Source organism: Lottia gigantea (genome assembly GCF_000327385.1).
Source record: "Lottia gigantea unplaced genomic scaffold LOTGIsca_20, whole genome shotgun sequence".
In the NCBI taxonomy this organism is placed as follows: Eukaryota; Metazoa; Mollusca; class Gastropoda; family Lottiidae; genus Lottia; species Lottia gigantea.
The window spans coordinates 3,057,952-3,073,153 of NW_008708401.1; the positions used below are offsets into that span (position 1 = coordinate 3,057,952).

The 15,202-nt window shown below is 31.2% G+C and overlaps 3 protein-coding genes across 3 annotated transcripts; 1 reads left to right on the forward strand and 2 right to left on the reverse strand.

Annotated features, from left to right (window-relative positions):
- Window positions 1-82: 82 nt before the first annotated feature.
- On the reverse strand, window positions 83-2,759 carry LOTGIDRAFT_214330 (hypothetical protein; the record flags this gene model as incomplete). The annotated part of the gene is made up of 6 exons (XM_009053810.1): window positions 83-320; window positions 688-789; window positions 1,034-1,147; window positions 1,474-1,658; window positions 2,005-2,165; window positions 2,680-2,759. 6 exons carry the CDS (start codon window positions 2,757-2,759, stop codon window positions 189-191), a joined length of 774 nt encoding a protein of 257 aa, XP_009052058.1. The 3' UTR covers window positions 83-188.
- Window positions 2,760-3,597: 838 nt separating this feature from the next.
- Window positions 3,598-4,983, forward strand: LOTGIDRAFT_115058 (hypothetical protein; the record flags this gene model as incomplete). The annotated part of the gene is made up of 1 exon (XM_009053811.1): window positions 3,598-4,983. The coding sequence occupies one exon, from the start codon at window positions 3,598-3,600 to the stop codon at window positions 4,981-4,983; it is 1,386 nt and encodes a 461-aa protein (XP_009052059.1).
- Window positions 4,984-6,193: 1,210 nt separating this feature from the next.
- LOTGIDRAFT_187839 (hypothetical protein) lies at window positions 6,194-13,603 on the reverse strand. Its single transcript, XM_009053812.1, has 16 exons — window positions 13,549-13,603; window positions 13,355-13,449; window positions 12,082-12,155; window positions 11,753-11,863; window positions 11,352-11,516; window positions 11,023-11,165; window positions 10,712-10,780; window positions 10,303-10,423; window positions 9,860-10,016; window positions 9,507-9,648; window positions 9,111-9,194; window positions 8,685-8,864; window positions 8,090-8,176; window positions 7,394-7,586; window positions 7,073-7,150; window positions 6,194-6,978 (listed from the first exon to the last, which is right to left on the reverse strand). The coding sequence occupies exons 1-16, from the start codon at window positions 13,555-13,557 to the stop codon at window positions 6,968-6,970; spliced, it is 1,719 nt and encodes a 572-aa protein (XP_009052060.1). The 5' UTR covers window positions 13,558-13,603; the 3' UTR covers window positions 6,194-6,967.
- Window positions 13,604-15,202: the final 1,599 nt, after the last annotated feature.

Consider the following 15,202-nt stretch of genomic DNA (forward strand, 5'->3'; position numbering starts at 1 on the left):
ATACATTTCTCTTGATTTTGGTGTATAGTTTTCACAAATTTGAGCAAAATTCTTTTTCCAAACAATAATGGAATTCCCCTTTAAACATATATATGTATTTTCTCTCAATTGTTGCAGTGAAAAAAGCAAGTGCATTAAAACTGTTAAATTATTTACAGACTGTACAATATACCACTAAAGAAATAATATCAACTAGTTTGACTATTAAAATTGTCCGGCAATCTTTTAAATACAGCTAAATATTTATCCCCACTATTTCTTGTTACTTTCTGTCCTTCCTCTGTACTATCATAAAGCTTCTCTACCACTAAGTCACTTTTCTGAAGAAAAAAATTAATTAATGTTGGCTATATATTATCACTACAGAAAAGAGCTCTAAAGACTACACTTCAAATTTCTCGCTAGGTCCTCTGAAATTATCATTGAATGACAATTATCAATTAAGCACAGTTATATTCATATTTATTCTCAATGTAACTTTTGGGTAATATTTCTACTAAACGAAATTATATGAGCTGAATTTCATATGAAAATTGTTAAAGGATATTAGAGATAGGAAAATACTTTGAAATCCTTCAACATTAATAAAATCCCTCAATGATTGTTTTTACTGTACAGATAATCATAAATATAACTTTATGAAGTCAGAGGAAAGGTTTGGAATAAAATTTTGGAATAATAACTTACCAACTCATCATCTGGTACTCGTTGAAATAAGGGGAATTGTATAAAATGTTCTACCATCCAATCATGTAAATCTTTAACATCAGTTATAGTATAAACTAAACCCTATAAATATAGACATTCTTCTTATAATGTAAAACAGAAGAACATGACCAACATAAAGAGCTTACCTATGGCAGTTAATTCTAATTTTCTGCCAAATTTCTGTTTCAAAATTTAACCACAATCTTATAAAATGTCTGTGGCTAAACCTTTTTTGTTTTAAACATTTCGAAGCAAGCAGCACATATCACAATCCTGTATTAAATTGAAATAGTCTGAGACCGATTCAAATGAATAACAAGCATACCCCTTCTTGTAAAACATAAGCATATTCAGCTAACAATGTGGTACTGATAATCCTCCATTTATGTTTAGTTTTCTTAAAATGTGGATCAGGGAACAAGAAAAACATCTTTGACAACTGAAATTCAATAAAGAAGCAATTAGGAAAATGTCCATTTCAATGAACAGCACTGTGATGAAGTTTTAAGTTCCAAAATCAGTAGTCTATCAATGTAAATAAACATGCTCAAGAAATTAGTTAGATTCTGGGGATAGAAGAGAACTAATGCTAGGGTCAGACAGGTTTTTTAACCTGATCATGTCGATTAAAATTACCAACAATTTCTAAGCCCATTTGTAAAGGGGCACATGTAGTGAATCCTTTAAGCCATTTTCAATTCCCCAGGATGGGGCGAAAAATATCTTTGTGTGCCCCAAGATCAAGAAATACAGAAGCATTCTTACCTGTCCTTTATGAAAGAAGTTAGGTAAATATTTCATGGCATTAGATCTAATACAAGCTATATTCTGATAGTCACCAGGATGTTGTAGTCTTAAGGCTTCTATTCTATCTTTTACAAAATCTGATACTTTTACTCTGATCTCCATTCCTAACATTAAAGTTTCAGGAAACAGGGGAGATAATTTAACTGAAAATATAAAACATTCACATTTCAAATTTGAAAATCATTGAAATAGAGTTTCACATCCTACTTTTCTGCACTTTTTTTTTAAGCAAATTCAGTGTCAATGAGGTAAAGACAGCGGCATTTGAATAATCCTTTATGATTTCCAACTGTCGAAGGATCTTTAAATTGCACAGCCCCTAGCACATGGGGTCTCGTTTTTATAGTCCATATGAACGACTAGACACTTTTCTATATCAGCCCTTGACTCACTAACAGAAAAAATTGATGGCCTAACAATTTCAATTATGTTTCATCTCATTTGTCGATTTTCAACAAAAAAAAATATCAAATAAACCATGGAAATTACCTAACAAGCCTCCATAGCCACAACCAATATCTGCAAATTTAACTTGGTGTTTACTACTTGATGTCTTTATTTCTTCCCTATCTTTATCATTAGTTGATGTGATAGGCTGACAGAACTGAGGATAATAAACAGACCAGTCCATTGCATCAGGATGCACAGGACTGAAAACAAAATTTATTTCATTAACTAAAATAAGGAACAAAAAGTCAGCTTCTGTAAGAACACACATATATGTAGTTCTCAGTTGATCCTTTATTCCTTGGTGCAGTGCAACCTTTTTGATCTCTTTGCAAATGTTTTCTCTGAATGATATATGCTGCAGTACTGGATTATATATACCATATTGAAGACACTTGGCCTAAGCTGCATAAGAAACACTTTTCTTATTTACAAGGCTCCATAAAAGGCATATAGTAGCTTATGAGTAATACTAATAATTTTGTTGTTAAGAATATTGATTCAATAAGAATTCTGGAATAAAAGAATAGCCTTTCCTTTGCAATTTGAAAGCACATACATGCAGTGAAAGCTGAAACTGAAAGAGAAATTCAAACAAGTCAATTGATTCACCGATTTAGTGCCAGTGCCGAGGATATTCGCCACCCTCATTTTTTATTTGCCACCGCCCAGTGCTGAGAGTTGATGCTGCAGCCTTAATAAGGGGAAATAACTTACTAATCCAAATTATGATCTGAAATCGGGTTTGAATGTGCCCTCTGCCTGTAGTACTTTTTCTGTGGTAATTTTGCCTCCATCGTTTTAATCAAGTAAAATCTTATAGTTCAGTAACTTGAAATACTCAATGAACATGTGTAATAATGTTTGTTTTGATACGTGATCATCCAGATTTATCTGTCCCATTTGAAAATCCGTACTTTTTCCAGTTTCAATAATCAAGACTATCAAACCGGAAGCAGGTGCTTGCTACTCTCTAACTAAATCCAATAAGTGTAGATTTAATCAATCACAAGCTTAATTAACTCAGCACATTGACCAACTACTTGATCTAATACGATTATATTCCGTAAATATATATTTCTACAAATCTACATGTTAGGCAATGTTAATTTCTGGTAAAAAATTATCACACTTATTGGACTAGAGATTAGGTGTTGACATGTCAAACAATTTTTCTCAGCTTCAATTTTTATGATGTTAATCTGAATTTTAGAAACTCATCAGAATTTTCCGATTAATTATTGATTTTTAAGTAGGTATGTTTGACTGACGACGACGGCATTGTGTTTTGATAAATATTAGCTCCTTGATTTGTATTGGGTTACATCAATATTGCAATGTCAGTTTATTTTTTGGAATGAGCATATGAGGTGAGGAGGGGGAATTTTTTTGCTAATTTTTTTTATAATAAAGTCAAATGAGTATCATGCAATGGCATATACACAGAGTAAGGAGATAATGTCTTTTCTTTTCATTTTTAACCGATAATCTGATTTAATCTGGAGAATATTAGGCCCAAAGATACTTTTGTATTCTCAAAAGCTCAATGCAATAGATCTCAGGTGACAAAACGTATTTTATTGTATTTCTTTTGTAGATGTTTCATCATATAAAGGTACAGAAAAGGATCTGAAAATGTCAGCCATCAAGAAAGAAGTACCAGATCTCCTGCCTATTGTCTACTCCATATTTGGTGCATTCTCAATACTGTGTGCAATTCTTCAGTTCTGGGCTCACAGAATAAGACGGGATGAAGCTATTGGAAACAATCCTCAATTTCTTAAATTTCAGCGAGGATACTATATTGTTTATCTCATTGCCATGTTTGCTGACTGGCTTCAAGGACCATATTTGTACAAATTATATAGCTATTATGGATTCCAAGAAGAGCAAATAGCAATTTTATATGTCTTTGGGTTTGCCTCCACTGTTATATTAGGAACATGGACTCCAATAGCAGCTGATCAATTTGGTCGAAAAAAACTTTGTCTTATTTTCACTGTGATCTATTCATTATCATGTTTATTAAAGTTATCTAGAAGCTATGGTCTATTAATAATAGGAAGAGTGTTAGGTGGTGTGGCCACTTCGGTTTTATTTTCAGCTTTTGAGGCTTGGTACGCCCATGAACATATTGAAACTCATGACTTTCCTAAAGAATGGATTTCAGTGACTTTTGCAAAGGCATCATTTTGGAATGGATTGTTAGCTGTTTTAGCTGGAATGACAACCAATGTCTTCTCAGAATGGTTTGGTTTAGGTCCAGTTGCACCTTATATGATGGCTGTACCCTTTCTTATTTTTGTGGGAATTATAATTTCTACCCATTGGAATGAAAATTATGGAGCTCATAAAATAAACTTTAGCAAATCATGTTGTGAAGGACTACGCAATATTTTATCAAGTGAAAAGATTTTTATGATAGGTGCTATTGAATCTCTGTTTGAAAGTGTCATTTACATTGTCATATTTTTATGGACACCAATACTGGACACTGGTCATTCAGCTTTAGGACTTATCTTTGCTAGTTTTATGATCAGTATATTGATTGGTCAAGCTGTGTTTCATATCCTAGCGTCCAGAAGAATACCAGTTGTGACCATGTTGTTAAGTTCAACAGGTTTGGCCATATTGGCTAATATTATTTGTGCTATAGCGTGCCATCCTGATAAAAGAGACATTATCTCATCTTATTTAGCATTCCTGTTATTCCAGTTTAGTGTTGGGGTTTATTTCCCAGCAATGGGTTTTCTAAGGACTCAAATAATTCCTGAGAATTTTCGCTATAGTATAATGAACTGGTTTCGTATTCCACTCAATTTAATATCTTGTGCAGTTTTAATGTTGCTACATGAGGATGTGTTCCAACATGGTAACAGAATGATATTTGTGATCTGTGTTTTCTTGTTATTTTTAGCTTTGCTGTCAGGATTAAGGTTTTTAAAGTTGTCTAAAGGAGATGAAGAAATGAAACAAGATATGTATATGATGGAAAGTGAAAGAATTCATAATATTTTTTAATGTTTTTTTGTGGGACTTGTTATGTTGATATATATTTGTTTATTGTTAACTCATTTTAAGAAATTTTATATTTGTATGCTCATTATTATGTGAACTGTGGATATTTTTTCATTGGTAAACCATATTAAAAACCTTTTTATGAGGAATTTGTCTCTGGTCTGATTTATTGTACATAACCTTACTTTATGCTTAGTGGACAAAGTAAGACGACATAACTTGCTACATCTTTGCCAACAAAAATTCTGGCTGTTGCTTATCTTAGTATAATTTCTCCTCATTTTGTTTTGTGAGAATAAGATATAAACATTTAACAAATGAAAGTCTTAATATGCATATAAACTAACATCAAGTACATTGAATAATGCACCTCCAGCATAAAAAGTATTTCAGCACAAAAAAGCTTCTTTCAATCTAGCTGAGCTTTTAGGTTACTAGTAATAATAGTTATATACACTGTAAAGCATATTAGAGACAATAATTGATACGAGACAAATGTTTTATTGACTTGAAAAGAGACAAGCAACAATTTCAATAATACAATTTAATCAGAACATTTAAAAATCAAGGTTCCAAAATTCCAGACTACATTAATGCAAGTACAAAGTTTTAAAATATGCAAGAAATAATTAATATTAAATGCTATATTTAAGTAAGGCATTCTCAAATGTTTCTAAAATATCAAAAAAAAAGTTTAAAATCAATCGCATTTACATAGAAACGGACAATACACTTCTATTGAAGGTTAAAACAATATTTCTAGATTATGACTGGTAAAATTTTATTGTGTATTTTAAGCTAATGACCAACATAACTTTTAAAATTGAGGTAGACAATGATGAACTGTTCAAGAGAAAGGAGCAGTTGATGCCAATGTCGTTAAGACAAAAACCACATCATCAAAAATGGATATTCATCAAACTAAGTTTGCTACTAACGAGCATTTCAACAGTTTGAAAAGATTCTTTGTATTTGAATTCCATACCCTTAAATGAGTAAATTTACATCTGTCGTTTCCACTAACCTTGAACAGTTCCTTATTATGTCTATGTTAAAACAGGAATCTAGTAATAAAACGAAAATCTTTACAAAAATGAAATATATGACTATTATGAATAGATGTCTATAAAAAATCTACTTGTACCATAAACCATCTACTATATCATTTCAACTTGAAATAAATTATATTCAGAAAATATAAAATAAACCTTCTACTCGCATATTACTTGCTTGGATTTCAAATGAATTATTCCATTAGACAATTACTATATCAACAAAAGTGATCTTTGACAAATAATTAAGTGAAAAAACATGTACACTATACAAAGGGACATTAAAAGCCTTTGGTAATAATTTGACCATTGTAAAATCATTCAACATTGGAATGATACAAGTACATGTACAAAATAACCATAGCAGCTTAGAATAGGAGTTTATTAAGAAACTATTTAGATATCATTTCTAGAATTCAGATAGTAAATTATCATTCAAATCAGATTCTGAATATTGAGATAACTAATCAAACATTACCATTTCTAGAATTCAAAAAGAAAAGAATATCATTCAAATCAGATTCTTAATATTAAGATAACTTTTTAGATATCATTTCTAGAATTCAAATAGAATAGAATATCATTCAAATCAGATTCTGAATATTAAGATAACTATTCAGATATCGTCATTTCTAGAATTCAGATATAAAAATATTACTCAAATCAGATTCTGATTCTGAAAAAATATAAAGACATTAGAGAAATATTTCACAATAACTTCACTAAGATAAATTTCAGTCATATGATTGGTAAATAAAACTAAAATTTAAATACGAATTTCATTGATTGATTGGATTCCTTTAAAAATTATCTTAAATTAAGTTTTCAAGAAATGTGAAAGATAGACTACTGTAAGGAGCACTACATTGAGTTTGAGATTCCCTTAGCACTACATCTACTGTGTATATAATGTATACAATCGTATTTATTATTGTTTAAAATGAAGATATAAAACATCAAAAGCCTTGTGTCATCGGAATCAATATTCTCCAAACAATAGGATGGTTAAATTAAAATTTTCTATCGATCCATTAATTACCATATACCACTTGATTTTCCTCCTGGTGGATTTAAAGATCTATGCCCTCTTGGTATCTTTTGATCATCAAATTGGGCACCTGGAATAAAATAATGAATTTTTATTATATGAATTCTTATTGCTTCCAACTTATCCTTGCTATCCTTTATTCTGTTAAATTTCAATTAAAATTCTTTCAAATTCAAACCAATGCCTTTATTTTTAACCTGATACTTCAATAATGATCATAAACCAGGACCAGCTAGTAGAATTTCTATGTAACTTTAGACAATGTATGACATTTAGTACAAGGAGCTCAAGGAAAAAAGAATAAAAAACTCACCACTTAGACTAAAGCTAGAATCCTGCATGTTTCTGACACCATCAATTCTACTACGATTAGTAAACTGAGGTGTCTGTTGAGAATCAGTAGGTTGTAATGGATTAGATTGTAGTTTATTTACTGAGGATTGTTGTACAACTTCTATTACTGAGCCAGTATATTCTTCTCTCTCAACTTTCTGTGGTTGACAAACCTACAAAATAACAGATATTATGTTATGGATACCTTTGTCTTCAAAGGCTTATGTTTACTAGCAATATTTTATTCCCTGGAAAACTGTATCAATCTTTACGTTGAATTTCAACTTGTAGCTCAAAACACCAGTTGTGATGTTGGATTTAGTATAAAACACATCAATCATTAATTTTGAAAATTTCATGCAATAATAATCAGCTAATATTAAAGCCGAGAGTATTTCTGATCATAAAACTGAAATGAAAAAATGCAACACTCTGTAGTGTGCAATGAGGAATTTTAACTAAGATTTCCAGCTGCTGAGTGATATGAACCACATTTCTATCAATATCAGCCCCCTTTAGCTGCATCAGAGGGAAACAAATTAAAAAAAAGTCACAGTTATGACATCATGATTCGTTAACAAGCATCTTATTCACAATTGAGTTTCTTCTTTTTTTGAATCAACATGACAACTAATGGGTGGACAGATAAAAAAACTAAAGAATATGATGATCTTACCTGTTCTCTAGTTCTTATTTTATTATAAACATAATCTGCATTACATGGTGTTTCTATAAATCTTCCTAAACCTTGAGTTACTTTTAACTACAATATAAAATACACATGATATTAACATATAAACTAGCCTAGATATATAGAAAATACATACTGTGATCTACCTGAATTATACTCATTTAACATGTCAGAAATATAAATGGTGAAATACAGACTGATGCTATGTTGAACACTGCAGTAATCATGTGACATTAAAACTGCTCATCCTGAAGATAGTTCAAAGAATGTACTGATAATATCCATTTGCAACTAATGAATGCTAATTACTATGCAATTCAATAATTGGTTGCCAATTACAGCAGTGTTCAAACAAGCCAGTTTAACTGGTAATTTATACTAATATATAAATATTACAATATTTTCACTGTTAAGATAGTGCTCAATACATCAATTCTAGAGCAATATAAAAATATGTTGTTACTCAGAGTTTCATGCTATGTGATCCTCACACAACTGATCCATTTCAGCCTGCGTTATATTCAGTTTTATATAGTTGATGTATATTTCTCGTGTTACATTTATTTCAAACAATAATTACCTGCCCCTCATCTAAAACAACTTGTCCATTAGTTATAACAAATAATGGTACACCATGTACAGTCATTCCTTCAAATATATTAAAATCTACAGCTTGATGGTGAGTTTTAGCTGAAATAGTTCTCTTCTCATTAGGATCCCAGATAACAATATCAGCATCAGAGCCTACTGCTATTCTACCCTGTAATGGTAAGAAATATTTGATTAAATATAGAGTTGGAAGTTGAAAGTTGAATGGCATCAGAATTTTTCTTATCTGAAGGCAGGTTCAAACCTACAGCACATAATAGCCTAGCAACAACAGAGGAAAGATATTCATTCCATTTCACTAATGTATGAACTGTAAGGTAAACAATGGTTATTGTACTATTTTCTGGTAGAAAATATGATGTAAGCAAGAAAAATTGATAAAAAAAAATAAACAAACCTTTTGAGGGTAAAGATTGAATAATTTGGCAGTATTTGTACTAGTTACAGCTACAAATCTACATGGATCCATTTTACCACTTCTCTACAAGTAAACAAAAAAAGATAAAACTTATCTGTCAATATTGCAAATATTATTTTATCTTTAATGTCAATAGATGGATTAATCCATGTTTTAGAAATATTATACTAGTCCACTTTTCACATTTTCTTTAGCATAGCATTTAATTCTAACTTCAAAAAACCAAAAACCTTTCAAATATTGGTATATAATACCACTTTTAGTTGAACATAAAAATTCAATATAATGAAATATGATAATGTATATGATCAGTAGATAATATTGACCACTTTGAATGGTCACAAGGGCAGCAAAAAATATAAGTTATATACGTACAACTCCTTTCTCCCAAATAATAGACATTCTATCTTCTACACCATTAACACCATTAGGTATACTTCTAAAATCATCTTTACCAATAGCTTTCTGATCAGCATTGAAGGTACAGTTATCTGATCCTGATGTTGATAAATCATTGCTGAAAACATTAAACAAATTATTAATATGTCATTAACCTCACATAAAAAAAACCCAAAAAACTAGGCACAATTAGTAACAACAGTACAAAATAAACTATTTGCATGTAGGATACATTAGCATCAAATATTCAGGTAGGATTGCTGTATAAATAGCAAAAAATTGGAAATAGGAAAATTTGAGAGGGCAGATAATTAAAAGCACCAACTCACTTCGATAAGAGATCCATGAGATATCCAGGTGTTGTTGGGTCAGGTCTTAATGGTGGTCCCATAACATGACCTGAAGCATGTCTCCAACATTTATTCCAATAGTGTGTACCATCAGTACCTAGACCAGCAGCTAGAGTTTCTCCAAATACTACTCTTCCTATAACAGAATTGGTGAAATTAAATAGAGGAACAGCTATCAGATTTGTGGGTTACTGGACACAATGTCAATTGTCCTATTTCTCATTCATTTGGTGAGTATCTGTCCGGTGAGGCTGTCCAGTGAGCAACTGTCCTCCACTACAGATCTATCATACAAAGAGATAATAAGACTAAATGGGAGGTAGAAAGCAGTATAATTTTTCAGAACTGACAAAACCACAAGCACAGTGGATTAGCCTTGATAAGTAAATATCTTACATAACTAAGAAAAGTGCAGGCCTTACCCTTTCTCCTTTCATTGGCAACGACATCAGCAGCACTCTTACTCATAACATGTACAATATAGAGTGGTGAATTAGCTTGATTAGCTATTGTTATAGCTCTCTGTGTCGCTTCAGCTTCAACCTGTAATAATCACATTAGATATACATTGATTGTTAAATACAATGAGCTATGTAGATCATCTTCTTTATATTCATATAGATGGTTGAATTTCATGTTTTTAACAGTTGTAAAAGGATTGTAATGGCGTTTTCTAAATTGTTATACATAATGGTGACACTGATATGATGAGTTTGTACCAATGCAATTTTCAGTCAGATGTGATTAGATAAAAATGTAAGAATGAAAAATTCCTCGAAACATTGAATAAGATAATATATGATATTCTAACTATTCAAAGACAACACTTACTTCTTCAGGACGGCACATCTCATGACCTTCAGGTCCAGTTATACCATTCTTCACCAATTCTTTAGATTTCTACAAATACACAATCATGATGGTTCCAGTTACTTTAATACCAATTTTAAAATCAAATTACATAAAACATATGATAAAACATGGTCATGATTGATTCACTCCCAAAAAATGTAGTATCAATTCTTTAACATATATTCTTCTAATATTTAACAGTAACCACAAAGGCAATTTGAGATTAAAAGTCCTAGCATAAAACATCAAAAATTGTCTTATATTGGCTTCATGACTAAATTGATACTTACAATGTCAATAAGATGACCATTTTCAGCATGTATCATAGGTAAAGCTCCTAATTCACTACATTTTCGGAAAACTTCGTATATTTCATTATCTTCCAACATAAAAACATCTTTATAGGCCATAAATACTTTAAAAGAGTTAACACCTGAAATGAATTTAAATAAACAAATTAAAACCATGTATATTTTTGTGTTTTGCTAAGGACTCTATCATGCTCATATAGTTCTACAAGTTTTATTCAGGCCAATGTGCTATCCTATTTCTAAAAGATTTAGTCATTTTGGATCTCCATTCAGACATATTTGGTAAATGATGAGCAATTCAACCATACCTTTTTCTTTACACAGAACTTCCATATCTTTAGCTACTTGATCACTCCACCAAGTAACACCAACATGTAAAGCATAATCACAACATACTTTAGCATCAGCCCAACCCCTCCATTTCTCATAAGCATCTAATAATGATACACCTCTCTGATCCATCACAAAATCAACTGTCAATAAAGAATATTATTATATTAGTGTTAGCTTGAATAATCCAAAATAATTACAGATTCTTTTTAGATCTAAATACATGTATAGTATTTATTTCTCATCCATATTTTCTATTTGAGTTGTCCATTTATAGATAATATATTGAACTAACCAATCCAAAGATTACATTTTTTTCTGATAGTCTTGAGGTCATATTGTCTATTCAGCTTTAAGTATGGTCCAATGAAATACTTACTGATCATAGTAGTTCCACCAGCCAAGGCAGCTTTGGTACCACTGTAGAAATCATCTGCAGCTTGTGTTCCCATAAAGGGTAACTGCATGTGAGTATGGGGGTCGATACCACCTGTAATGAAGAACATTTTACAATGACAACTGTTATTGAAGAAATGCATTTGGTGGAAGAGATATTCCAGCTTCAACAGGTGAGTAAAAGGAATTCATGAGAAAAATGGCTTAATCTATATTGTGTTTTAATAACTTTCATTATTACTTTAACTGACTGACAGTCTCCCTCTATATGTGTTAATATCTTTGCCATACAACATAATATATTATACTAACCAGGTATGATAAGTTTTCCTCGGGCATCAATTGTTCTTGCTCCTCCAGGAATAACCAAATTCTGACCAACTTGTCTTAAAATAACAAATATTTCAACTATATAAAACCATACGAAGATTATTCACTGTATTTATTCAGCACAATTCAACATTTCTGAAGTATTTTATACAAAACTCAGACTTTTAGTTATACCATCAACTGGTGGTTTTCATGTAGACATGTAAAAGGAAAACTGTTCTCTTCTTCCAATTTAATGTATTAATATCATGATGTATCATTGCAATACAGCACTCTTATTAATCTTAATAAAAAAAGACATGTTTGGGTTAATGAGGATGTGCAATTACTGAAATTTTGGCAGAACTGCAGCATTAACCTACTCTTTTATCATGTGTAATACCAAAAAAATGCCATTGTACAATTAAATGATACCTGCAGCTGCATATTGTAATCTAGGATTTTTAAATTCTTAACAAAATGCCAAATTTATCAACCTGCTAATGCGTGTAATATCCTGAAATTTTCTTATCAATTAATGGTATTTTTAATCTCTTATGACTTTGATTTTGAAGAAAAGATAGTGATGCTAGGTTGGCAAATAAACAGTATTTTAATTGAAGCTATCTGTACAGATTGGCTACTAGCCATCCTTGGATCTTGGTCTAGATTAACATTTGGCCCACTAATCAAATATATGTTAATAACATACATATGGTGATAATATATCAAGAGTTTAATAGAACACAGATATTTAACAATTCTCATAATTCTTTTTCTAAATTAACAGGAAATAAGTTATCTATCACTCGAATGCTGAAACCAAGCTAATCTTTATCAGTTTTTTGTCATTACTATAGTCTTCTTTCTTTTGTCAACAGATCAAATTTTACTGATTGTTTCTATGAGATTTTTAATTCCCATCAACTATTATAATATATTAAATTTAAGAATTTTTCCATTCCAAGTTATATTTCAAATTATTCCTATTGGCACTATTATCAAAACTCAATTTCATTTCATATAGAATGATAAAAATTCATTAACCATCTGTGACAACAATAATAATACTAACAAATATTTGAATTTGAATTGTATAATCCAACAAGCTATACAATTATTGTAACATAACTCTGCTGAATAGAAGCACTGGCCTAGGTCACAAGTACAAGTTTAGGGGATTACTACCAAACGTGTGCTACTGTGGACCAAGAGTTGATCCATTGTTGTACTTGTACCTACCTCAAGCAAAAAATGCAACTATAATTCTACTTACTTGATAATGCCATCTTCAATGTAGATATCGGCATAAAATGACTGGTCATCATTGACTACTTTACCACCTTTCAGCAGGAGTCGAGACTGGGCACTCTGAAAATATCCAAATATATCACACAATTAGAACTGTATTCACAAAATATATTCCAAAATAGAATTACTTGAACTTTACTGGAATTCTGCAAGTCTTACCAAAGGCATTTCCTGTATAATGTAATCAATGTAAATGTTAGACTGTGAAATATTCCATGTGTTAGGCTGTTCTACTTATTTTTATAGAAATGTGGAGATTGAAAAGGCAAAACAGGCCATGCTAATATCTTATTTGATTTTCATCAAATGAATTGGTGTTTTACATTAAATAGTCATTTCAAAAGTTGGTGAAATCCAATATTAGGCTTTCAGAAGCACAGGTCTGATACACAATTATACCATTTGAGTTTTTGTGACAACCGATTTTTTGTGAATTTACGAAAAAGACAAACAGTTTTCCAATGAGCACAATATGTGATATACCAGGTCTTAGCTCTTCTATTCATGCAATTATTATATTTTAAGCAAACACCCATCTCATTGACTAATTGAAGGATGGTATTTGGTATTCTGTATACATACTCAACACAATGGTAAGCAAAAGTATGTTTAATCATGTTTACTATACTAACATAATTTTGTGTGACCTTAACCTATTACTTATATATGTAATCCATTGCCTATTATTACAATTGTTCATACTAATACTGGACATTAAAACAAATATGTTTTTAATGATGGCCTCAATACTAAATCCAGCATCCTATTTACTATGTAGGCTATGTATATAACTATATAATTCTATAATAGACTCAAATATAATACTTCAGCCTCACAATGAGGGTCTAGATTTAGTTCAAGGATTTTCAATGACAGTCCTTTGAATGCATCATACAATGTATAAAACCAAATAAATAGTAAACAACTAGTTAGTAAGCAGGTAGACATTAGTACGGTAGTTATTGTAGCAGAAATTATTTTCAAACATGTTCTGAAGTCCTAATAAACTACTATATAAACAATGCAGGTACCCAGAACAGGTTATAGTCAGACTCTGCCCAACATTAAGACTTTTGACTCAGAGTCAGATCGAAATTAGAATAAGCACTCAAATGACAAGGACTAGGAAAGGTTAGATATATAAGCTCAATGTCTGGGGAAAATGACATTCCAGAAATATTTCAATTCAATCTAAGACGTTCCTTCCAGTGAAAAGTACAAAATCTTCCGTATTAAGTCAAGTCAAGCTTCATTTAAGTCTGCATATAGAGCAGTTTTAACCCTTTTCAGCATTGTCTTGTGGTATTAGGGGGTGAGAGCCTACACCTAGCGGACTCTTGAAAGCACTGGCCAAGAATTAGAATTTTTCTTACCTACAGGAGGAATTGAACACACAGCACCTAATCGTCTGGCAGGCGACAATCCAACACGCTACTGACTGAGCTATTCCACTGCCACAAAAAGACAGTGTTCTAGTCAAGAGTCAGAGGCAAGTATTAATGTTTACACAATGTTGATGTACTTTACAATAAGGATATTAACCTTTACATTGAATGAGTAGAAAAACCTATATCAAACAGCCATACTGACATTTCATCGTGGAAAATTTTGTACCTTCAAAAAATGAAAGATCAGCAAAAAAAATAAAGTCTATAAAATAAGATAATACCATGTTGAAAATTTATCCTCAAACAAATTGTATTCCAGCCACCAGTAGACCACACTTACTGCAGGAATGACACAGAATAATTCCTAAGACAGTGGTAGGTTATCCTGATCCTAACCTCGAGAATGTCAGGAACGATTCCAACCA

Coding starts and splice junctions, on each gene's coding strand:
- LOTGIDRAFT_187839 (XM_009053812.1), bottom strand. Junction 11,864..12,081: donor AGGAAAACTTATCATACCTG/GTTAGTATAATA, acceptor TCTTCATTACAG/GTGGTATCGACCCCCATACT. Junction 10,781..11,022: donor ATGGTCATCTTATTGACATT/GTAAGTATCAAT, acceptor GTGTATTTGTAG/AAATCTAAAGAATTGGTGAA.